At 38.4% G+C, this 23622-nt stretch overlaps 3 protein-coding genes across 3 annotated transcripts; 2 read left to right on the top strand and 1 right to left on the bottom strand.

Annotated features, from left to right (window-relative positions):
- The first annotated feature begins 983 nt into the window (after nucleotides 1-983).
- Nucleotides 984-3656, top strand: LOC135750846 (E3 ubiquitin-protein ligase CCNB1IP1). The gene is made up of 4 exons (XM_065269863.2): nucleotides 984-1521; nucleotides 1617-1763; nucleotides 2943-3099; nucleotides 3331-3656. The coding sequence occupies exons 1-4, from the start codon at nucleotides 1225-1227 to the stop codon at nucleotides 3483-3485; spliced, it is 756 nt and encodes a 251-aa protein (XP_065125935.1). The 5' UTR covers nucleotides 984-1224; the 3' UTR covers nucleotides 3486-3656.
- A 186-nt stretch (nucleotides 3657-3842) lies between these two features.
- ttc5 (tetratricopeptide repeat domain 5) lies at nucleotides 3843-11784 on the bottom strand. The gene is made up of 10 exons (XM_065269862.2): nucleotides 11680-11784; nucleotides 9834-9966; nucleotides 9525-9736; nucleotides 9288-9441; nucleotides 7458-7549; nucleotides 7293-7349; nucleotides 7040-7186; nucleotides 5342-5556; nucleotides 5064-5208; nucleotides 3843-4141 (listed from the first exon to the last, which is right to left on the bottom strand). Exons 1-10 carry the CDS (start codon nucleotides 11752-11754, stop codon nucleotides 4022-4024), a joined length of 1350 nt encoding a protein of 449 aa, XP_065125934.1. The 5' UTR covers nucleotides 11755-11784; the 3' UTR covers nucleotides 3843-4021.
- A 354-nt stretch (nucleotides 11785-12138) lies between these two features.
- On the top strand, nucleotides 12139-23541 carry man2b2 (mannosidase, alpha, class 2B, member 2). The gene is made up of 19 exons (XM_065275450.2): nucleotides 12139-12351; nucleotides 12438-12584; nucleotides 12679-12784; nucleotides 12966-13138; nucleotides 13220-13335; nucleotides 14188-14365; nucleotides 14461-14659; nucleotides 15648-15838; nucleotides 16688-16871; nucleotides 16983-17119; nucleotides 17572-17849; nucleotides 19424-19615; nucleotides 19914-20157; nucleotides 20250-20360; nucleotides 20594-20786; nucleotides 22525-22671; nucleotides 22893-23005; nucleotides 23085-23205; nucleotides 23353-23541. The coding sequence occupies exons 1-19, from the start codon at nucleotides 12226-12228 to the stop codon at nucleotides 23442-23444; spliced, it is 3048 nt and encodes a 1015-aa protein (XP_065131522.1). The 5' UTR covers nucleotides 12139-12225; the 3' UTR covers nucleotides 23445-23541.
- The last annotated feature ends 81 nt before the right edge of the window (nucleotides 23542-23622 follow it).

The raw sequence follows: 23622 nt of genomic DNA, 5'->3' as shown, positions 1-23622 counted from the left end.
AGAGAGAAAGAACAGGTAACACTGCATTATTTGTTGGATGTTGCCGCAATTTACATGGGAAAAACTTTTTACTTTACTCTTAATAATAAAAGTATAACATAAAAGTAAAAACTGTAAATAAAAAAAAATCAGCTGTGACAGTTATGTTAAAAAATATTTAAACATTGTGTAAAAGCACACACACACACACAAACTTTTGTAAAAGATGCTGAAGAAGGTGATGGTTTGGGATAATACGTCAAGCCGCTTATAGACTATAACTGCATGGGCTACTGCAGTAAAGACCCCCTGTGGCTCACTCACTTTGTCGGTGCGTCCGCATATTCGGAGCTCTATTTAAAATGCATTGAATGGGAAGGGAATTTCCAACAATGGCGACCTGGACACAGTTGAGTGGGCATCTCTTTTTCTCTCTTTACCCCCGGGATCCATTGCCGCTCCGCACAATGCCCCCCTTTCAACCCCGCCTCTGTTCCCATACACCACGTGGAGGAGGGATGGAGTGAAAAGCCATTTTTAATTAGTTGTATCAAAAACAAGCAGCCGACCTGCACAGTAGCCTATCTCCTCCTGTAAGGCCCAAGAGGAGTTTACTTATATTTGAGCTTAAGTCTTTGCTCATAGCCTATATTAAAATCAAATTATTTATTAAAATATATAATGCATTTAAATTGTAAATAATTACTAAATTGTCACAAAGCATTTTTTTGTGGCGTTATAATCAATACAGATCCAAATATTATTCATAATAACTCAAAGGGCGGGAGATATAATACTCAAAATCTGAAACCATTATTTAAACATTGTTTCACTGACTGTTTAGTGTTTAGTTTTAATTTTAGACAATTTACATCAGGCAGACACATTTTCGAATTTCCCCGATTTATTTGGCTGTGACGCAATATCAGCAGCCAATCAGATGAAGCCAATTAAACGAGTCATGCTAGGTGCTAGCGCGAACCTGTGACTGACAAAATAAAAACGACAAAGTTGAAAAAAACTCGGTGACAGGACAAAATATATGTAGTTATTGATATATTTATATAGCCGTATTAGATTAGGTTTTGCACCTAAACAGGGTTGTGAAGAGAAAACACGTTTTTCGCTTTCTTGTTGTTAACTTAGCTTACGTAAAGTGCCAACAAGCTCGAGATTTTTACTGAACCCTTCATTTACGCTCCTTAAACTATAAGACATTTTTATTCCGTGTTTATAAGAATAGTCATGTCTGCACCTGAATATACTTTGCTGTGCAATTTCCCTAAATGCCGAGCAAAGCTGAGTGGGTTTGCGTGGACCACTGCCTGTTCTCATATATTTTGTGATCAACACGGTGCGGACGAGTTCAGTCGCACACCTGCTATCTGCCCTGCATGTTCCTCAATGCTCCCTGGGAAACTTGACGTGATGAGAACCGAGCTGACCCCGTCAGAAAAGTACAAGTCCATGGCTTTGGTCGGACTAAAGCCTGAAACCATTTTGGATATTAGTCATAAAGCTCTGGAGTTCTGGACCTATCAGGTTTGGTTTCTGGGTTTAAATGACCTGTGTAGGTGTTTGCTGACTGAATGTAACAACATTTCTTAACCGTTTACTGTGTTTATTTTTTATTTCAGGTAAACCAAGAGAGGTTGCTCACGGAGTTAAATTTGTCCAGAGCTGGGGCGCAGGTGGTTCAGATGGAGAAGTTTTTGACCCAGCAGAACCAAAGCAGAGAACATGAGTTTAATGCATTAAAAGGCGAAATTGCATCACTTAAAAAGGTCGCAAGTCCACTGCATCAATACTTACACACTTTTTTTATCAGTATATACAGTTAAAAGTACTGAAGGACATTCTAAGCTTGACAATTGTTTTCTGGTTTTATCATCATCTAAAGAAAATAATAATTTATATGTTCTAAACAAATGTATAATGCATGTTGAATTGTAATGGTCTGTCTAAGAAATGCAGTACTGAAATATAACAAAGTGAAAATTCATAGGCAAATTAGATGCTTTACCAAGACAAAAAAGTTTTAATTTAATATATTTTACTTTAGTGTGTCAACAGGAAATATAAATATAGCTTTCGAAACCTCCTTTGGAAGAAGTTAGGTATTTGTATAAACAAATCACTATACAACAACCGTGAAGTGTGAGATTGCATAAAGATGGGAAAAAACTAAGACAGCCCAAATCCATAGGAACTGTGGAAGATTCTTGAAGTAACCTACTGTGAAGTATAGTACAGTGAAAAGTTTATGCACTTTAAAAAACTTATAAATAATCAAATTTGTTGAAACCATGATTTGCCCTTAAAACAGCATGCATGTCTCCAAGCATGTTGGGAGATCTCTGTGTGGGCCATATGATCTGTTGCAGATATAAAGCAAAATATCTTAAAAGATATAAAAAATTTTGGGGAAACATCTAATTTGCCTTAGGGTTTTGTACAGTTGTTGAGTATTGTACACTTAAAGGTATAGTTCACCCAAAAATGAAAATTCTGTCATCATTTTCTCATCCTCATGTTGCTCTAAACTTGTATGAACACAGCTGATTGTAACCACTGACTTTCATAGTAGGAAAAACAAATACGCTGGAATTCAATGGATGTGCTTACCATTATTTCTAAAAATATCATCAGCATTTATAACAACACTTGCATAATATTTGTTTTCCTACTATGAAAGTCCATGGTTGCAATCAGCTGTGTGCTTACCATCATTTAGCAAAATATCTTATTTTGTGTTCATCAGAAAATAAAAACTCAGACCGGCTTGTAACAACATGAGGATGAGAAAATAATGACAGAATTGTCATTTTTGGGTGAACTATCCCTTTAAGTGTGTCCAAACCTTACTGTATGTATAAGCATCTGCAAAAAGCTTTTTGATTTTCCTTTACATTTATACTTTCCGATCCATCATACTTATTTCCTTTATCGTTTACATTCTCTAGGTGCTGGAGGAATATAAGCGAAAGTACAGTGAGGTTTTGGAGCGTTTTAATGAACGAAACCGACAGTACCAGAAACTGCAGGGACTTTTCCAGTCTCTGCAGATGCATACTCTGGGGAAGGCTGAGATAGACACCATGCCCCACCCTTTTACTACAGGTCAGAAAATAAAGGATTACTAAAAAAAAAAAAATGCATATCAAAAACACTGAAAAAAGTTAAGTGTATGGTTATCATTTGCCATCAACAATTTATTTTTACATGGGTAATAATTCTTAGTGGATTTCTGTTCACATTTGACTTCTTTCATAGTGTCAAGATTTTGTCATACAGATGTCACGATCAGTGGTTTTAAGGCAAATTATAATGCATGTTTTAAATAATGAACAGGAATGGTGAAACAACGCTCTCCCCATGGCAGCCCGTCTTTTCTGGCACAAGAGGGTAACTGGTTCTTCTCACAGGGACCAGAAAATGCAAAAACCTTCTTCCAGTTAACTTCACCAGCCCGGGAGAGATCCCAATTTTTTCTTAAGAAAAACTGACTTGTTGTTTACATTAAGTTTAAGGCTGACTGTTTAACTGTGTTTTTTTCCATTTATGATTTTTGATATCAGTTGTACCTTTTCTGATTGTCAGATAAGTTGTTTATGTTGAGTTCTTTGTCAAATATGTATATAACTGAAGTTATATAAGTTAGATAGTGTTTGTAAAAGGTAAAGGTCTTGTGGCCTAAGGCATGTATTAAATAGCCCAATTAAAATGTGACAAAGCCTTTGTAACAGCCAAACAGTTCTCAACTCCTCATATAAGTTCTGTCTTTGCTGAGGCTGGTAATGCAATAGAAAATAACTTTGAATAAATACAGCACCTTGGGATTGTTTTATTTTAACATCCTAAATATGAAACAAACAGCAGCACATTCTTACAAATAAAGTCCAACAGAAAGGTAAATTAAAAAAGGAAAATATGTACACAACGGAGATTCTCTGCACAGACAAAACCTGACAGAAACATTGCAAAATATATACAAACTGAAAAAACACTACCCTCATCACTTTCAATGTCCTCATGCTGGTTTTCATTCACTCTGTGGTTTGTAAGTAACAAAGGCGGCACTTTGGCTCTTCATCACTTGTTTCTTTCCATTGACAATAAGGAGCAGGGGAGAGTCCACACGTATACTTCGAAAGTCGTAAGACTGTTTAGGACAAAGTCAACAGAACATACATTAATAATTCATACTGTGCCGTATAAACTGTATACATATATAAACATCACAATTTATTCATCACCATCACTCATGGCATGTGCATTGCATTCCGGGATAAAGTATTAATGTAAGCATTAAAGGTGGGGTCAGGGCGAGTACCAAAACACACTTGTAGCCAATCAACAGTAAGGGGCGTGTCTACTAACTGCCATCGTTGCCTGGGTTGCGTATGTGTGGGGCATGTCTATCAAAAGAAGGTCCAGATTCTAATGGGGTAGGGGTGTGTTTGTTTAGGTGATTTCAAATGTCAACATTAGCTTTCAGAGATTGTGCACCCCGCCTTTAAGTTAGGTTGTAAACTGCACATACTAAGCATTACATACATATAAAGACCTACTTTCAACAGTACACTTTCAGAAATGAAATGTACAAATGCTGTATCTAAGCCGGTACCTTTTAAAAAGTACACAATTTTACTCAAAGGGTGGATACTGGTACCACCTCAAAGACCTTTTTATCAGTACCGTCCCAATGACAGCATTTGTACCTTTCTTTTGACAATGTACAGTATACAATACAGTATCTATCTTTCTCTAACACTAGGCCTTGAACTTAATGGCTCCTAGATGTGACAAGTAAAGTCCTTAACCTCAGTTTTTCCATTTACTCAGGCCCTCCCTTTAAACATTTAACCTCTGGCTTTTTCTTTTGCAAGCAAGCAGGCAGAGAGCCTCTAGTATGGAGTGTTCGTATTGACTATCAATGATTTTGAATCTTTGTATGTTTAGTCAAATCTGAGTTGCGACATCATTGGCCACCGATAGAGTGCTGTTGCTTAGCTAACTGTTTAAATATGAAGTGATTTGTATATAAAAATATAAAAGCATATAGAAATGTTTAGTACACAAACCTTATCTTTATGTGATACACTGTGGCGTTTGACCTGTGGTTCAGGAATGACAACAGTATCTCCTATTAAAACACCCCAGCTGTCCGCTGTGTTGTACACCATGACCACACAACAGGTCTCTTTACTGTCCACCATGCCAAATGTACTAAAAGACATTTACCAAAACGACATTAAGTGAATGCACACGCTGCTTAAAGCATAGCAAACATTTAAATATAACCAGCAATGTTTATGGGTTACAGCATTAACACAATAAAAATGTTAATTTAAAAACTTACAAGGCCATACGGCCTTCTGAGGCAAAGCTGAAGACCACTTTTCCTAAGGCTGCAACCCCAGCATTATGACCGTGAGTGAGAGCAGACAGATTGCGGGATTCAAGGCTTCCCACATGGCCTGAGGGAGAACGAAACTGAGGGGAGGAGCACGGCCCCAGGGCGGAGTTACTGAGGGAAGCGAGCATGTTACGAAGACGCCGTGCTTTTACTTTCCCCTGAGAAATAAAGAGATTTTGGTTAACACAATTACTTGTAGTCTGGAACATTGATTGTACTTCAGTGCAATCTACTGAAAACACAGACATCCAATGTACCAAAAAGTTCAGATGTCACTGTTAAGGCTGCACGATAAATCGCATGTGATTGTTGCGCGCCTCTCATCAGTAATGCTGGTTCCGTGATTAGTAATAGGGGTGGGCGGAATGACCAAAAATCTATTTCACGGAATGAGTCATTTTATTTCACTGAACGGAATACAGAAATACACCACTCACTATAGCTTTTAACTAAATGCTCACCACAGTTTTAAAATATGAGAAATTTAAAGTTAATGATGTTAAAGTGAAAATGCCCAGAAGATAACAACAGATAAGTCTTGATTAGACAGAGTCTTGTTTTTAATTGAGTTATTAATTTTATAGACTATTGAAGCTATTGTATGGCTTCATTGTATTTTGTATTTATGCATACATTACATTAAACATATGCAATATGTAAAATGAACAGGTATATAAATATATGCAAAAACCTACAGACAGGATAAATACCTGTATATGACAGAAGAAGCTCTAGATATTATAAATGTGACAGGTGCTATGATGTGATGATCATAAAGTTTGTTTTAAGGTCTTGACGCCCTTTACTTTCTATTAGACCTTAACATTTGCATCTCTTTCTCGTCTTTCCGATCAAATATGTTTGTATAAGCAAATGGCGCGTCAAACTACATCGCTCCAGCAGCGCACGTGTCACTGATATAAACGCGAGTTTTGTCTTAGCTTGCTTAAAGTTCATAAAACTTTAAAACTATTAGCATTATGTGCGGGAAGAACTCTTTATTTGGCGTCGCAGCTCCTTGCGCTTGCCTAGAGATCTCTGCATGCGAGAGACCGGCCGGCTGCTGCATGAGGAGAGAGAGAGAGAGCGCGAAAGCGAGCAAGACAAGAGTCTCGCTGCATGACCCGCGGTGGATTCACTGGCACTTATTATAAAAATTTCACAAATAACTCGTTCATTTTTTATAAGTGAACTATTTTACATGTTTCTCCGTCACACTCAGTCTAACATGCTGGAGGGCAGAGTTAGCCACGCCCACTTATTTGCATTCCGCGGAATAGACGGAATAGAAAAATCTGTTACGTCAGACATTTTATTCCGCGGTAACGGAATATACCATCATACCGCCCAGCCCTAATTAGTAATAAATCGTTATCACTTGTTTTCAGATTGAGCGGGATTTAATACACAGAGCCATAGTTGACTGACAAATCGGGACATTTATTGCAGACGTATCGCCAGCGATATGAATGCAATATGGCCCAGCTTGTCACTAAACTACGGCTTTGTGTAGTAAATGGTGCTCCATCTGAAAACAGGTGATGGCGATTTATTACTAATCAAGGGACTGGTATTACTGACGAGATGCGCATGAAATCGCATGCGATTTATCGTGCAGCCCTAATCACTGTCAACCATTACCTTGTTCTCTGTTAAAGATGTAATGTGGTCTAAGTATTTCAAAAGCAGTTTTTCTCTCTCTCGAGGTTCCTCCCAGCCAGGATCAAGAGCTGCTGCCCGACTATATCCATCCAGAGCTGAACTGAACATTTCCTCATATTGGAACAACTGGAGAAACAAAGGGTTTTTGCACAGGTTGAAAAAATTATGAGAAAGCTATCCAAACTACACAGGACACAGAGATGATGGAAGGACAGAAAAATAAAAATGTTACCGTAGCTCTGTTGAAGTGGAGGTCAGGATTCAATGCGGATGCCTTGTCGATTTTCTCCTGTAATAACATAAGCACATGTATTTTTGTGCAACTGTGTTAATATCTGTGGCACCCTCAGAATATTATACAGTAAGTGGGTAGTAAATGAGGGTGGGAAATACTCACAGCCTGCGCATATGCACTGAGAGCCTGTTGAGAGAGTTGTGGGTTCTGTCCACTGGTAAAGAACATGGAGATGTATGCATTGCCCAAAATATCTATTGAGTCAAAACATAACGTACAAAAAAGTTTAATGTCATATGCAATTAGTTCATGATTTCACAGCATTACTTTTGTAAAATGCATTTATTATAACTGCTTTAGTCTTCTTCTCGTGATTACTAAAGAAAACAGGCTTAACTAGTCTGAAAGCTTGAGGGCTTTTGTGGGGTTTCGCATGCACCCTTCTGATGACGACATTGCATCAAGCGCACTGTCCGTGGACCCGTGTAAAAAGTGGACCAAACTTTGCCCTTTTGAGCGTGGGATGAGTTGTAGTCTTTACCTTCAATGTTAATAGGAATTGATCCGACATGACTCAAAAATTGTTTATGAACAATGTACAAAATTTTTTTTATAATCATTGGTCGTTGTGGTATTCGCAAAAAAAGAAACCAAGGATAACCCTGACATGGTGGCATTTACAAGCGACCCTATGAAAGGGGCTGATTGCTTTTTAAACTAGGTATCTCTGGATTTAAACATTGAGTGCGTTTACATGCTCACGCTTGTTTCTTTATCGTTTTCTTTTATCGGGGAAGGCCTATAAATGGCATTAGCAAAAACCAATCAGTACAGGTAGTTTTTTGCTTATTACCCTGATTTCGCCTAGCATGTAAACACAAAACTGCGATAAAGCCAGTTAATGTTTATGCGTGTATATGAAAGATAAATGTTACACACGAAAGCGCAAAGTAAAGCTGCATTCAGACTAGCAGTGACTAGCCATAGCAGAGCGAAGCAAATTTTATTGCTTTCTATGGAAGCTTGGCAACATCCGGCGACTCGAGCGACATTGACCGTTGGTGACTGAATGGGGCGTGTCCATTAGCGTGACAAAGTTGCAAAAAGTTTAACTTTATGACAATAATGAGCGACTTTCAGGACGACTACCAATGAGAGCAAAGCAGTGGAGTTCACATCATCCATCTCTCTTCAGTTATGTGAGTGGATGTTACTCATTGTTATGACAACCAGATTAAAAAATACCTCCTAAAGACCTCACTGAAGCCCGCATAACGCCGGTTTCACACCGCAAACGTGAGCAGCGCGTGTGCGTAGCGCGTCAGGAGAGCGTTTGCTGTGCGTGACCATTGTGCCTTCACACCTGCTGCGTTTGCAGCGCATACTGTGCAGTTTAATAACAGTATAAAAATCTCAACATTACTTTATTTAACATGCATTTATGAGCAAAACCTCTTCAAGACGCTTTTTGACGGTCAGTGTAATTTATATAACTGTGATTTGTTTAATCCACATTGTTTTCGTGCTTTTCTGGTCCATGTAATGTCAGATATAGACACAATACACATTTAAAAACATAAAAAGCCCATGGCACATTATTAAATGTTTCTCTGAAGTTTTACGGTGAAATAAAACATTCACCCAGTGATTGACAGCATGAAGCTGTCGATCGGATTTCCCTTCAACAGTTTAAGCATAAGATTTAGATTTATAGATGTATCTGTTTCTCTGAAGATTATTAAGATAGATGAGGACTCATTTGCTGGCCAGAGAGTGAATGACAGCGCAGTCTTCTGGCTACAGTGTGTTTTTAAATATTTCATTGCTTTACAGGTTCTGCAGACATGAGAAAAGATAGCAGGTATCAGACAGGTCTTTTAGTGTTGATCTGCATTTGTGATAGTAGTTATTTATAGTAGAGATTTTATTGCAAACAATCGTACATATTGTGCCTTTAATGAGAATACTGCCAGCAGATATGAATTTACTTACACCAAGATGTCCCATCAGTGACGTCAAGTTGCACAGCTTGTCTGGCCAGCTCCACGCTCTCTAAAATACGTTTGCTCTGCTCCTGGGCATCCCCTTCTGGTGGCAACTGTCTTAGCACCATAGAGAGGCTTCTCAAAGACACTTTGTTCTTACTCTGGAGGAAGATGACAAAGCGTTAATGCAAGATTTATGCAGATTTCAGAAAAGTCACATTTGATCACCGCCTCCATTTCTCACCTGCTGCAGTGAACCTACAAAGCAGGTCTTGGCTGCGGTCAGGTCTCCTTTTTTCCAGTACTGCTCTCCCAGTGTGTTCCAACCCTCAACCAATCCTGGTTCCAGCTTAACAGCCCGGGACAGACACTCTTCTGCGGCCTGACTGAACTCCGGTGCAACGTTCAGACACCGGCCCCGCAGTAGCAGAAACTGTGTGCTGTGTTTGTATAGGTCTGTTATGAAAGAAGGTACAATGAGAAATTAATTATGCTAGCCACAATACATCCACAGTAACATTCTGGGTGTAGAAAGATAAAGAGTGGTGCTCACCCTCCTTTTCCTCGAGCTTCCCAAGTGTCTTTGCCAATTCTTGAGCAACATCATTCTGTTTCCTACCAGCGTCTTCAACACTGTGCGTCTCAAAGTAATGATCTCTAAAGTAGTATAGTTCATCTACCAGTTCCTGTAAGAGAAATGTGTGATAACTGAACAAAAGCATTCTTTGATATTTTTAAAAGCCAGTGATAAAACAGCTTACATTAAAGAAGACATATCATGAAAACCTGACTGTCCACAGTGCTTCTAACAACCTAGAAATTGTGAAAAAGAACAACCCCAGGTTTCCAGACTGCCCCCAAATTGTGGCATTTTGCCCCTAAAATTTGAGAGTGTGCAACTGAATTTTAAATCCAGTCGCACATGTGCAAACAAGAAATTTGACCTTTTTTTTCCAAAAGTGCACAATAAAATGTGTCACTGAATTTGAAAAAACACATTGTACTTTCTGCATCTATCATTAAAGTATTTATTAGTAATACAGTGGAAATTAGTAGAAATGTGAATATTTGGTTAGCATCTTGATTTACGGTGTGTGCCCCTAAATTTTCTGGTTGCGCCCCTAAAATTTTCAGTTGGGGGCCACTGTGCTCCTAGTGAAAAAAGTTAGTCTGGAGCCCTGAACCCAGTAACTTAGTTTTGGTAAACCATTCTCTGCAAGCGAAAAATAGGTCATTATCTGGCTCCCCTTGTGATGTCAGAAAAAATTAAATAAAAAATTAACTGCAGTTCCTTCTCAGTACAGGTAGAGGTTCTGCTTCTCCAATGGTAAATACAGCTCCCACCAAAATACAGTATGGTTCATGACACTCCCTTTTAATAAATGGGTTTGCCTATTCCAATTATTCAAATTGAAATTCAAATTACAGCATTCTACACCAAACGGCTCCCAAAATCATTCTGTTCCTCTCTCTGGTGGAATGGAATCGACACAGGCCGTATCTCAGGCTGCAACCTCCGGAGGCGCATTTGTAGGCTGCATACATCATCTTATTTCAGAATATTAACAAATATTAAGTTGACTATTATTCTTAGTTAATACTAAATTGTTGTAATATGCTTATGACTTGCGAATGTAATGCTCAGTTAACCTAAATAAAACAGGCTGTGTGACGTAAGCATCCTGCATATGCGACCTCCGCATTTGGATTGAGAAACGGACATCAACTTCTTTGACCATCTCAACCTTTTAAAAAGGACTGAAAACACACCTGTTCCGCATTCACTTGACTCAGCCTTAAACTATCCGCTTTTATGTTGTTCATATGGTTTCTAACTTCAGCTCTATTCTTATTTTTAAAAACGCTTTGTAGACCACGCTCATGAGACGAATTTGAAGGCTCCCATTTGTAAGTCGTTCTGGATACATGCGTCTGCTAGAGCTAAATGAGTACGCTAATGTAAAATATACATACATACATACATACATACATACATACGTATACAACAATAATATAAAAGTCGTATCTACTAACTTAGTATTAGTGTCCATTGCTAATAACTCAAACATTAAAACAAAATAAGAAATGATTCTAAAAAGCCAGTTTCCTTTGAATAATAATGTAAGAGGAAAACATCAGATACTTGATAAAACAAGGATATCATAGGGCACTGAGTTTGTAATGAGTGAGATGCAAATAAAGCTCGCCTTAAAAACCAGCAACGCCATAATCTGTTGTTAAACTGCAATGTATAATGTTGTTATAGTGACAGGCGGAGCTGCAGCAATGCGTTACACATAAAACAGATACACCACGAACAACCACGATCAATCATTTTACCATTTGATTGTGGATTGCACATACTAAACGATGTCAATAAGAAAAGGATCCGTTCAAACCTTTAACACTTGTAAATCATCTTTGTCTGCTGTATTCTGCTCCCCATCATTATCAACCTCGGCCATCTTTTGCATGTACAGCTTCTTGGACACAGAAAAAGCCGACTAAACACACGCGCGAGTGCCACGTTGCCACCTACCGTACAGGAGAGCAACAGTTTCTGAACTTGATAAAAATGTTTTTTTAATACGCAAATATATATATATTTTTTATAATAATAATAACAAAGAATGTTTTTCTATCATTTCATAATTAATCACTTAATTTTTGGGTTGATATCTATGGTTGACATGTTTGATAAGAATTAAAACTAGGTTTTTAATATTTTTTTAATAATGGATAATCTTACATTTTTATATATACAGCTATTACAGATACAATATTATAATAAAAAATTGGGACTGGAGGTTAGGGTTCAATTTTTTTTCACAGAATCTAAAGCGAACGGGGAAGTAGAAGCGCGCATGCGCAGTTCTTATTGCAGTCATGAGACAGACAGACGGTAAAACTGGATATAATGTTCTAGTGGTCCTGTCGCGGTAATCATGTTTTTATCCCTCTTTCTTGGTTTATTGCTTATGACAGTCTCTGAAAACAATGCTGCTGAAAGGATTCAAGCTTTCGTCATTCCACACAGTCATATGGATGTTGGTTGGGTGTACACAGTGCAGGTAAACTTGTTTTTTGACTGATGTGCATTTACCATAGTCTGTCTTTCGCATTATAGCTGTCAAAGTTGTGTCAAACTTTTTTGTAGGAAAGTATGCATGCGTACGCAAGTAATATGTACAGTAGCGTAGTGGAGGAGCTGTCGAGAGTCAAAAGCCGCAAGTTCATCGCAGTTGAGCAGGAGTTTTTTCGACTGTGGTGGTATAATGTGGCATCAGACTGGCACAAGAAACAGGTATGGACGGACTGGCTCATCATTAGGTAGTTATTACACGATGGGGATATTTAAATTAAATTACTGTTTAATGTTGTTTGTTTTCATATGTCAGGTGAAACAGCTGTTGCAGGAGGGTCGTCTGGAGTTTATAATTGGGGGTCAGGTGATGCATGATGAGGCTGTGACAGATGTAGATGATGCCATCCTTCAACTCACAGGTGTGTGCCTTGCATCCCAAATTTACTACAAAAGCAGTGTGCAAAATGAGTAGTATGTCCAAAACTTACTGTACTTGTCACAGTACACAATTTTGGACTTTGAGGTTGGCATGGTTATTTATGTGTTACGTTTATAGTCACTTCTCCTTACATCCTGTTTCTCTCTCTGTCTTGTTTTTAGAGGGTCATGGCTTCCTGTATGAGACCTTCGGTGTTCGCCCACGATTCTCTTGGCATGTTGACCCATTTGGTGCTTCAGCCACCACCCCGGTACTCTTTGCACTGGCAGGGTTCAATGCTCACCTTATTTCCCGTATTGACTATGACCTAAAAGATGCTATGCAGAAAAACAAGGTTGTTCTTTTACAGATACTTTTCAGATTATGCTTAACTTGTATGCTTTATTGCATATTAATGCTGGAAATGTATTTACAGAAGTTGCAGTTTGTATGGAGAGGTTCTCCTTCTTTAAAGGAAAAACAAGAGATATTCACACACACCATGGACCAGTTCAGTTATTGCACACCATCATACATCCCCTTTTCCAACAGGTGAATATTCATGTGCCTTTTTCCAGCTCCCATAAAGTTAAACATGTGATTTGTACCATTTTGGAATCCATTCAGCCGATCTCCGGTTCTGGCGGTACCACTTTTAGCATAGCTTAGCATAATCCATTGAATCTAATTAGACCAAAAATGAGCAAAGAGTTTCAATATTTTTCCTATTTAAAACTTGACCCTTCTGTAGTTACATCGTGTACTAAGACCGACGGAAAATTAAAAGTTGTGATTTTCTAGGGCAGATATGGCTAGATATACTCTCATTCTGGCGTAATAATCAAGGACTTTGGTGCCGTACAATGGCTGCGGCAGGCGTGGTTATGGGAAACTAGTTATTGTAGTTTATGAAGTTTAAAATATGTATATTTTTCCTACAAAACTGCATCTATTTTCCGCAGGTAACCTTAATAACTCCTAAGAGCCTTTTGGATTACTTAAGTAAAGGATGGATGCACTTTTTGGGGTTTAAAGTCAGAAGTTGTTCCCTGATCCCTGTTTTTTAGCACTAGAAGAGCAAGGACATTTACTAAAATAACTCCAAATGTGGTTGTCTGAAAGATAATGGACATATGTAATATGTAATATTGTTTGGGGGTGAGTAAATCTTGTGAGTAAATTTTGATTTGGCCAGAGTACCCCTTTAAGTGTGTGCCACTGAATTGTATAAATGTGAGAAAGTCTAACGTTTAACTTCATGACAGCCCTTTTGCCAACCCATTTAAATCAGCTGTATTCACCCCAACAACATGTCATGGTTCTCATTTACATTCTTACATTTTGCTCCTCTTAAGATTGCACATTGATAGGATGATTGGTAATACTGATGGTGGTTGTGTTCAGGTCTGGCTTTTATTGGAATGGTGTGGCCTTGTTTCCAGACCCACCAAAAGATGGCATCTATCCCAACATGAGTCTCCCTGTGACCAAGGAAACTGTGGAGCTTTATGCACAGACTATGGTGGACAACATCAAACAAAGAGCCCAGTGGTTCAGCACCAGTAATGTTCTCTGGCCATGGGTCAGTTTAGTTTAGTTTTATGATGAATAAATAGTGTTTGTTTGCAATAACTTAATTTTAAAAATATTGATGAGGATTTTTTATTTCATTTACAGGGTTGTGATAAGCAGTTCTACAATGCTTCAGTGCAGTTCATGAACATGGATGTGTTGGTTAACTATATTAACACAAACAGCGACAAATACGGAGTTGCGGTTCAGTACGCAACACTAAAGGATTATTTCCAGGCTGTCCACCAGACTAACCTGTCCTGGGACGTTAGAGGAAGCCAAGACTTTCTCCCTTATTCAACGGGTAAGCAAGGTTTGCATGTTTGTGTAGAAGCATTACAGGCATCATATTACACTGGCTTTTAAAAGTAGAAAAAATTATATAAGAGAAGGAATGTTACTTTACATAAAGATTTGCAATAATATCATGAACAGCATTGTTAAAAGCATCTGTCGGAACATCATTAAAGGTTCATTGTGTAAATTTTAGAAGGATCTTTTGACAGAAATACAATATAATATACATAACTATATTATCAGTGTTGTAGAAAGACCTTACATAACAAACTGTATTGTTTATATTACCTTAGAATGAGCCATTTTATCTCCATACACCGTAGGTCCCCTTACATGGAAGTTGCCGTCATGTTTCTACAGTAGCCCTAATAGGACAAACTGCTCTACAGAGCACGTTCGTCCCTACGTTGTCTCAGACAACGACATGTTAGTCCTGTGGCGGCTACCATATGCGTTCTATAATTGAGGGGTGAGCTGTTGGTTGCAATTCGTAATCTCACCACTAGATGCCGCTAAAATGTACACACACCATCATTAAGTGCACCCCAGCACCACATGCCTACAAAAGTGAAATAGTGCAGTCTCTAAGAAAACTTAAAGCTATATTAAAGGTACAGTGTGGGTTTTTAGCAGCATCGAGCGGTGAGATTGCAAATTGCAACCAACAGGTATGTCCACATCTTACCCCTCAATTTTGAAATTCAGCGAAAGCTACAGTAGCTGCTACAGGACAAACATGTCATTGTCTGAGACAACGTAGGGACGAAACGCGTTCTGTAGAGCAGTTTCTCCTTTTAGGGCTACTGTAGAAACATGGGGGCGACTTTCATGTAAAGGGATAAATTGGATTTCTGTGAGATCCTTTTAAAAATCCCACATTGCACCTTTAACAGAATTTACAAAACCTTAAGCTAAGCTGATGAGCTCTTCTTTAATGATCAAGTAATTTCTATATGTCTGCATGGATCTGAATGATCTTTACTTTATTATTTCAGAACCATTTCAGGCATGGACGGGGTTTTATGCTTCCAGGAATGTTCTTAAAGGAATAGCAAGAAAAGCGAGCTCTCTCCTGAACGCAGCAGAATCTCTCTTCACTAGATACAGTGTCAGCTACCCAGATGGGCCAGTTCAGAGAGAGTGGGCTCTAGAAAAACTCAAGGCCCTACGTTGGGCGGTTTCAGAGGTCGATTTTATCTGTTTGTGTTTCAACCGTTTACATTGAAGAGTTCAGATGCAAAAGCCGCCAAATGCCACCTCTGTCAAAAATTAGATCATGATTAAGCGAATGCTCTTGACACTCACTATACATTCATTCATCAAATACTTTCACTTCAGTTCTGCTTAATCCCGCCCTCAGGCCATTCAGCAATACTGTTTTTTTAGGCAGAATCCATTAAAGGGTACATTTCACAAGACTATTTTAAAATGTCAAATAAATCTTCGGTGTCCCCAGAGTGCGTAAGTAAAGTTCTAGCTCCAAAATACCATATAGATAATTTATTATAGCATGTTAAAACTACCACTTTGTAGGTGTGAGCAAAAATGTGCCATTTTTGGGTGAGTCCTTTTAAATGCAAATTAACTCTGCACTAAATGGCAGTGGATAATGCAGAATAAGAGGCGGTGTTATCCCCTTCTGACATCATTGGAGGAGCCATATTTCCATGACCTATTTCTTCACATGCTTGCAGAGAATGGTTTACCAAAACTAAGTTAATTGGTTGATCTTTTTTACATTTTCTAGCTTTATAAAAGCACTGGGGACCCAATTATAGCACTTAAACATGGAAAAAGATTTTCATGATATGTCCCCTTTAAAGGAATAAGCTAAATTCCCAAAATGTGGGTGTGTTCCTTTAAGAGTCTGGTAAAAAATGCTAATTACTAAAAAAATTATGCCAGACGCACTTAGCAGGTTTTGCACCTGCACTCTTCAGTTGCTCTTTAAAGATATCACATTGTCCTTTTCATATACACTAAGACATCAATAACGCGTGACTGACTAGTTGTTACCTTATCTGGCCTGTATTAGGTTCAGCATCACGATGCCATTACAGGCACAGAATCGCCCAAAGTGGCTGACATGTACATGCAACATCTCCTGCAAGGCATGATGGGAGCTGAGGAACTCTTAGCAGCTATTTTCTTACTTCCACAGTCTATAGAGCTCAATAACATCAACCGACCCCAAACCAGACCCACTGCAGAGACGATGGGTTAGCTTCTAGATGTCTATACTCAAAAATGATGAATAACATCTTTAGCTCTTAACTGAGCAGTAATACACATCATGTAACATTATAAAAATGTTTTTCTTGTTGTTTTAGACTTAGGAAAAGATCCTGAGCAGCATATCATTGTGTACAACGCTCTTGCCTGGAACATTTCAACGTATATTAATGTTTCAGTGCCATATGCAATGGCAGTCGTGCTTGATGATGATGGAAACGCAGTACCTGCTCAGGTAGCGCATGCTTTTAGAAATGCACGTGTTTACAATATGTATGCCTGCTGTGTCAGGGCTCCAGACTAACTTTTTTCGCTAGGAGCATAGTGGCCCCCAACTGAAAATTTTAGGGGCGCAACCAAAAAATTTAGGGGCACACACCGTAAATCAACATGCTATCTAAATCACATTTCTACAAATTTCCACTGTATTACTAATACATACTTTGATGACAGATGCAGAACGTACAATGTGCTGTTTCAAATTCACTGTCACATCAAAAGGTCAAATTTACTGGTCGCACATGTGCGACTGGATGTAAAATTCAGTGGCACACTCTCAAATTTTGGTGGCAAAATGCCACCATTTGGGGGCAGTCTGGAGCCCTGTGTGTACTGCATTCATTGCTTCAATTACAAAATCTCTTCATCTGTTAGTTTGACTAATATACACTCTTCAATTTTCTGCAGATCCAGCAATCGATGGAGTCTTCCTCTGACTATGATCTGTTCTTTGTTGTTGAGCTGGGTGGACTTCAGTACAGGAAATACATTGTACAGTTCCCACAGTCCCACTGTGAACCTGGCTCTGACTGTAGGATGACCCATGGGGCCAGGAAAGTGAAATTTAAGAGAAGGAACGTAAGGCAATGGAAAAGGACAGGGAGAAAGTTGTTGCCAGTACTGAATGAGTGCTACAAATTGATGTTTGACCAAGAGACAAACCTTCTGCACAGCATCACAAATCGGTATGAACTTCTTCTGTTTGTATGAGCTTGTGTCCAATCATTAATGTAAATTGCGGTTAAAAGGACATGTGGCACTTTTTAAAGGAATAATTCACCCAAAAATGAAAATTCTGTCATAATTTACACATCCTCATGTTGTTTTAGATCCGTATGAATTTCTTTTTTCTGATGAACACAAAAGAAGAAATTTTGATAAATGATGATGGTGAAAACAATTGACTCCCATGGGAGAAAAAACAAATATTATGGAAGTATTGTGATAAATGATAAACATATTTTGAAAAAATATGGTAAGCACTGAGTTGATGGTTCCTATTGAATTTCACAGGATTTTTTTTTTCTTACTATGGAAGTCAATGGTTTCCACCAGCTGTGTGCTTACCATCATTTATCAAAATATCTTATTTTGTGTTCATCAGAAAATAGAAATTCATACAGGTCTAGAACAACAAAAGAGTGAGTAAATGATGACCGAATTTTCATTTTTGGGTGAACTATCCCTTTAATAGGCACCTATTATGCAAAATCCACTTTTACAAGGTGTAGGGACATAATGTGTGTTGGCAGTGTGTGTACACTATGATGAAAAAATCTAGCCGCTGCTTGTTTTTTAAACCCCATTAAACCAAAGCAGTCTCATTAGACATCGTGTTTTGATTCTTTTATCATTGAGGTCACATTGATAAAGCCCCGCCCACTTACAGTTCTGCATTACCATAGTTTCCACCCTCAGCGAGTTGTTCTTCATCCACTAGATTTTGTCTCAAACTGTATTTTTCAGATCTATTTTAACTGAAATCGCTTACTGTCTGTCTGTTTGTAAGGAAGTGAGCAGCTGCACTAGCCTAGAAATCTAAACGCACCCTAGCGGCCGCAAAATATATTTGCTGCCAGGGTTTAGTCTAGGCACTCACAATACACTTAACAGCTCCAAAAACCAAAATTTGGTCAGGCCAATCACATCGTGTGTAGCGTCTGTGGGGCGGGCTTAACATGATGACGACAGAGCTGCAACGGTTCCTACTTGAAAACAAAGAATGGCTGCTGCTGCCGGCGAACAGCTTTCTTTTGAAGCGGCTTTGGCCGTGACTCTGGAGGACTTAGACTTATGTTTTTCTTTGAGAGAAGAGCAAATAACCCTACTGAAGTCCTTTTTAAGCAAGAAAGATGTGTTTGGAGTTTTGCCGACTGGTTACGGTAACTACGTCACCTTCTTCGTTGCTTTGATTGGTCATAGCGCTATCCTATTGCGTGCAGAGGCATTTTGAGGGACAACCTTATATCCCGCCCCTTGCATTGAGCCGTTTGTGTGATGAGTTGCCAGACCTTACATCTTGATGTAGGTCTGGCTAACCAGGCTACAGCTGCACCTCATTTGCATTTAAAGGTACAGACAATAAAACTGTGTGTTTTTGCTCACACCCAAAAAGAGGCATTTTGGACACGCTATAATAAATTATCTGTGGGGTATTTTGAGCTGAAAGTTCAGAGATACATTCTGGGCACACCGACTTATATTACATTTTGTAAAAAGGCCATAATAGGTGCCCTTTAACTCAAAATTTCTGTTACAGGCACGATCAGAAGACAACTCGAGTGCAACAGGACTTCTGGGAATATAAGGCCAATGGGGATGTAAATGTTGGGCCAATCTCTGACAACTACATCTTTACTGCCAATGGATCAGCTGTACCTGCCTACAAATCTGTGGCTATGGAGATTGTGCCAGGGAAAGTAGTCTCAGAGATCCGACAGTATTTTTACAGGTATAAGAAAGTCTTCCCGTATTCTAAATCCATTTTTCATATATGCAACCAAAAAATACAATAGCCATCAAATGCCCAGCATAGACAGGAACTTGTTGAAAAGGTTGAAAAGTCATACCAGTTAAAGTTCTTGTATGCTGAGCTATAGTTTAAGCCAAGGGTGGCTACTTTGAAGAAGAGGAGAAGTTAGGAAGAATGTTAGGGACTTCTTTAACCATTAAAATCATGCAAACAACAATGTAAATGCACTCACTGTAATCGTTCATAAAACTAAGAGTGTGAATGTTTTTCTCTGCAGGGAGGAGGAAGATAAGAACCATACGTATTCTGTGGTCACAAGGCTTCCTGTAGGATTTCAGGGTAAGCTGCCATGCCACAGACTGGAGCAGAGCTATAAAGTGGGACCTATAGAGGTGAACAGAGAAGCTGTGTTCAGAACCAGCACAAGTCTTCAGAATAACAGAACACTGTTCACTGACAACAACGGCTACCAGATGATGAGGAGGACACATAAGGACTTTGCCAACAACACAGTTGCTCGTGTATGAATCCATTGCAGTTCATTACACAGATTTGTCCAATATAAGGAGGCTTCATTTTTAACATGCGTTCATTTTTGTGCAAACCTATACAGAATTACTATCCAATGGTGCGAGCAGCCTTTATAGAAGATGATTCCAGCAGAATTGCGTTCCTCAGTGAAAGAGCTCATGGAGTGGCCAGTCTGAGCCAGGGTCAGCTGGAGGTGAGAACGACTCTTTTTGTATCAGACCAATTGTTTAATGCTACCATTACACTTGTGTGTTTTCGTTTTAATATGCATAATTTTGCTACTGTTATACCTGGCTTCCGTACTACTCCCGAGTTTAGACCCTTAGGCTTTTGGAAATGTTGCAGGCCCTGTTTTAGTGTATAAACTCCAGAGTGCCTTACTTTATAAGTAAATGTTATAGCTTCCAAGCACTGTGTGTGTGTCAGGTGATGCTTCATAGGCGACTTTGGAACAACCAGGAGTGGAATCTGGGTTATAATTTGACCCTAAATGACTCCTCTGTGGTACGGCCAGTCATCTGGATGATGCTGGGATCCCCTGCTGCAATATCATCCATCTACCAGCAGGAGGCACTACAGCTACAGCATAGACCAGTTGTTATGCCCATTGACAAACCTCGTGAGTATGCAGATACTATGGCTCTGTCCCAAATGTGGACTTCAGTCTCATGGCCTTAAATTGCGCATGCTCGCTTGGTCTACGAGTCCGTAGGGTGTCCCATCTGTCATTTTTATGTTCCGAAGTTAGCTCATTAGTTCCCCCTTTGCACCCTTGATGTGGTCTGCAGCGAAGTCCACATTGTTGCAAGCTTCATGCACTTTACCAACCCAGAAGTCCTTGCGGTCTCGTGGCCTTAAATTCCTATAGCAGATTATATTATATCCCTTCACCATTGCTATGGGAGGTATTCGGCCAATCACAATGATACTGTGGATAGCTAGCAAACTGGATCACACCACGCTTTCTCAGAACGATGAGCTTTGTGTGAATCGATGCGTTACAGAAAGGCAGGGCATAGAGGAGCTACAATAATGTATGGTATGTGGAATTTTTTTTTGAACAATATACCACGCAAACACATTGCATTACACCAAATACACAAAATAATGTGCTTTTTAGCAACAAAATATTTGCCCATTAAGTGCCACATGGATTTTTTTCATAAGGCCACAGTACCGTTGCCAAGAAGTGCAAATCAAAAACACAATTGCAAATTTAAAAACAAAATGCCAGTCAAAAAACACAACAAATCCAGTCGAAAAATAACAAATCAGAAAGCAAAACAACTAATTAGAAAACACAACAACAAATCTACAAACTGGAAAAGGTAGGTACATTGCGTGAATGGAATTGTTTCTGCTGATTGGACAACACCTCAGTCAATCAAAATGCTCAAAATGAAGCTCACCAACTACTTGCTTCCCTAACCCTTTATACTCGTTCTAGTTTTGGGTTATAAGAAATACAGTAAAATAGCTCAACTATCGCTAGCTAGCCTATAATAATACCTGCAAGCAGAGGTTGCATTAGTCTTTATCGTGTCTGTCTCACTTTACATGTTTAACAGCACGTGAAGCAGATGAATGGATGAATCACATTTGCCATCAACTGGACATGATGTATATTTTTCTATAGTCAAAAAAATTGTCCAAAGACAGAAAATGCTACCAGCTGTACTGTACCTTCAGTGTATCTTTATTTACAGAAGTGTCGTCCAATCAGCTGTAACCATTCCATTTGCGCAAATACATACCTTTTCCGTTTTTTTTTTACTTGGTATTTTGTTTTTAGATTATTTTTAATTTATTGTTTTGATTTTAGATTTGTTGTTTTGTTTTGCACTTCTCGGACACCACGGATATTGAGAACTTGCCAAATTAAAATGTTTAAAAGAAATAAAACTGTGTTCCTTGTGGCTAGATTGTATTTGGTGATTTTAGTAAATTGCTTTTGCTATTGTTGTTACCTCCCACTAATCAAATGACAATTTGGGAAGCATGTGTCAGGGATGTATAAATTCAACATGCATATACTACTAAGTTGACACTTAACTTAATGCAGTTCATGTCTGTTAAATGAGTTTTGTCTGACTTATAAATATAATTTAATAATATAATTCATATTTTGCCTTATTTTAGTGGGTAGACTTTATTTATTAGGCTATATTAATTTACACTATATTTACAAAAATGCCCCGAGTATTGCAGTACCCCAGTGTGTCAGTAAGTGCTTCATACGTTTGAATAGAGCTGAAAATTCACCTTTATAGCTGTTGTTTTACCTGAAGAAGACTAACCCTTTGATTGTTTCTAATGTGTTTTTAAGGACACTATTTGGTTGTTTCCTTTTTACACAGATAAACTTTGGAATCAGAGAAAGGAATCTAGTAAGCCTGTTATTCAGCCGGTGCAAATCCCTCAAAACCTTCACATGCAGACCCTCAGCATACCTGGCTGGAACTACAGTCCCAATCACACTCAGCAGATCCAGAATCTTGCATCAGGTAGACCACAATATTTCTGAAATCATCCAGTAAGAATGATACACTCATTGTGCTGGGTTGTTATTTAAACTGTTGGGCCAATATTTTTGACAGAACAAAGAAACAACCCAATGATGGGCTGTAACAACCCATGTATTGGGTTAAATTTTATCAAATCTACTTGAAACCTAAAGATATTTTATTGAAATCTAAAGATTATATCGTGTTTGTTATATTATGAGGTGAAGAGCTGAAGTCGAAGATGAACTTTGACTGTATTCTGATGAGGATCACACATCTATATGAAGAAGGAGAAGACCCAGTCCTATCAAGGCCAACCACTATTAACCTAAAGGTGTTCGATTATGAAACTTTGTTAAATATTATTTAAGTGCTGCAGTTAAAAATAAACCCATTCATTGATTTGTCCATAGGAAGTTATGCAGGGAATAGGGGAGGTGACAGAGGTTCAGGAGCGTTCTCTTACTGGAACCTGGGATATATCAGACCTCCAGAGGTGGAGCTGGAAAACCAATATGGGTGTAAGAAAACGAGGTGAGATTTTAATCATTTTACCTTTAACAGCACTTTTTGAACTTTGTGGTGTATATGGGCAGATAATTCAAATCAGATCTGATATATTGTATTGTAAAATGTCAGTAGCTATTTCTTTAATATATTTTTCATATTTATGCTTTACAGAAGAAGAGGAATTTTTCAGTGGCATCACAAAGAACTTTAGTGTGACTATTTCCCCAAAAGAGATCCGAACCTTTTTCATTTATTTTAAATAGAAAGTCTTGCAAGCAGCCTATTGTTATCTTCCGTGAAGAGTCTTTTCAAACATGATTTTTAAAATGTCAATAAAAAACCCCTCAATGTTTGATCTCATCTTATAAATGTTAAATTGCTTAATTTATTATTAAATCATTGAAGATAATGTTAAACATTATAGACAGCTAATTTTTGAAG

Source organism: Paramisgurnus dabryanus, chromosome 2 (assembly GCF_030506205.2).
Source record: "Paramisgurnus dabryanus chromosome 2, PD_genome_1.1, whole genome shotgun sequence".
Classification (NCBI taxonomy): domain Eukaryota; kingdom Metazoa; phylum Chordata; class Actinopteri; order Cypriniformes; family Cobitidae; genus Paramisgurnus; species Paramisgurnus dabryanus.
The sequence above is the reverse complement of the archived record's forward strand: the minus strand, read 5'-3'. Positions and strand labels throughout refer to the sequence as shown.

What these genes read in the sequence shown, in the direction of transcription:
- LOC135750846 (XM_065269863.2), top strand. Translation starts at nt 1,225, where the DNA reads ATGTCTGCACCTGAATATACTTTGCTGTGCAATTTCCCTAAATGCCGA. An exon ending in TGGAGTTCTGGACCTATCAG is followed by an intron (nt 1,522 to 1,616) that starts GTTTGGTTTCTG and finishes TTTTTATTTCAG; the next exon opens with GTAAACCAAGAGAGGTTGCT. An exon ending in AAATTGCATCACTTAAAAAG is followed by an intron (nt 1,764 to 2,942) that starts GTCGCAAGTCCA and finishes TACATTCTCTAG; the next exon opens with GTGCTGGAGGAATATAAGCG.
- ttc5 (XM_065269862.2), bottom strand. Translation starts at nt 11,754, where the DNA reads ATGCAAAAGATGGCCGAGGTTGATAATGATGGGGAGCAGAATACAGCA. An exon ending in CACTGATGGGACATCTTGGT is followed by an intron (nt 7,550 to 9,287) that starts GTAAGTAAATTC and finishes TTGACTCAATAG; the next exon opens with ATATTTTGGGCAATGCATAC. An exon ending in TCAGTGCATATGCGCAGGCT is followed by an intron (nt 7,350 to 7,457) that starts GTGAGTATTTCC and finishes ATGTTATTACAG; the next exon opens with GAGAAAATCGACAAGGCATC.
- man2b2 (XM_065275450.2), top strand. Translation starts at nt 12,226, where the DNA reads ATGTTTTTATCCCTCTTTCTTGGTTTATTGCTTATGACAGTCTCTGAA. An exon ending in TACGTTGGGCGGTTTCAGAG is followed by an intron (nt 15,839 to 16,687) that starts GTCGATTTTATC and finishes GGCCTGTATTAG; the next exon opens with GTTCAGCATCACGATGCCAT. An exon ending in TGAGCCAGGGTCAGCTGGAG is followed by an intron (nt 20,361 to 20,593) that starts GTGAGAACGACT and finishes TGTGTGTGTCAG; the next exon opens with GTGATGCTTCATAGGCGACT.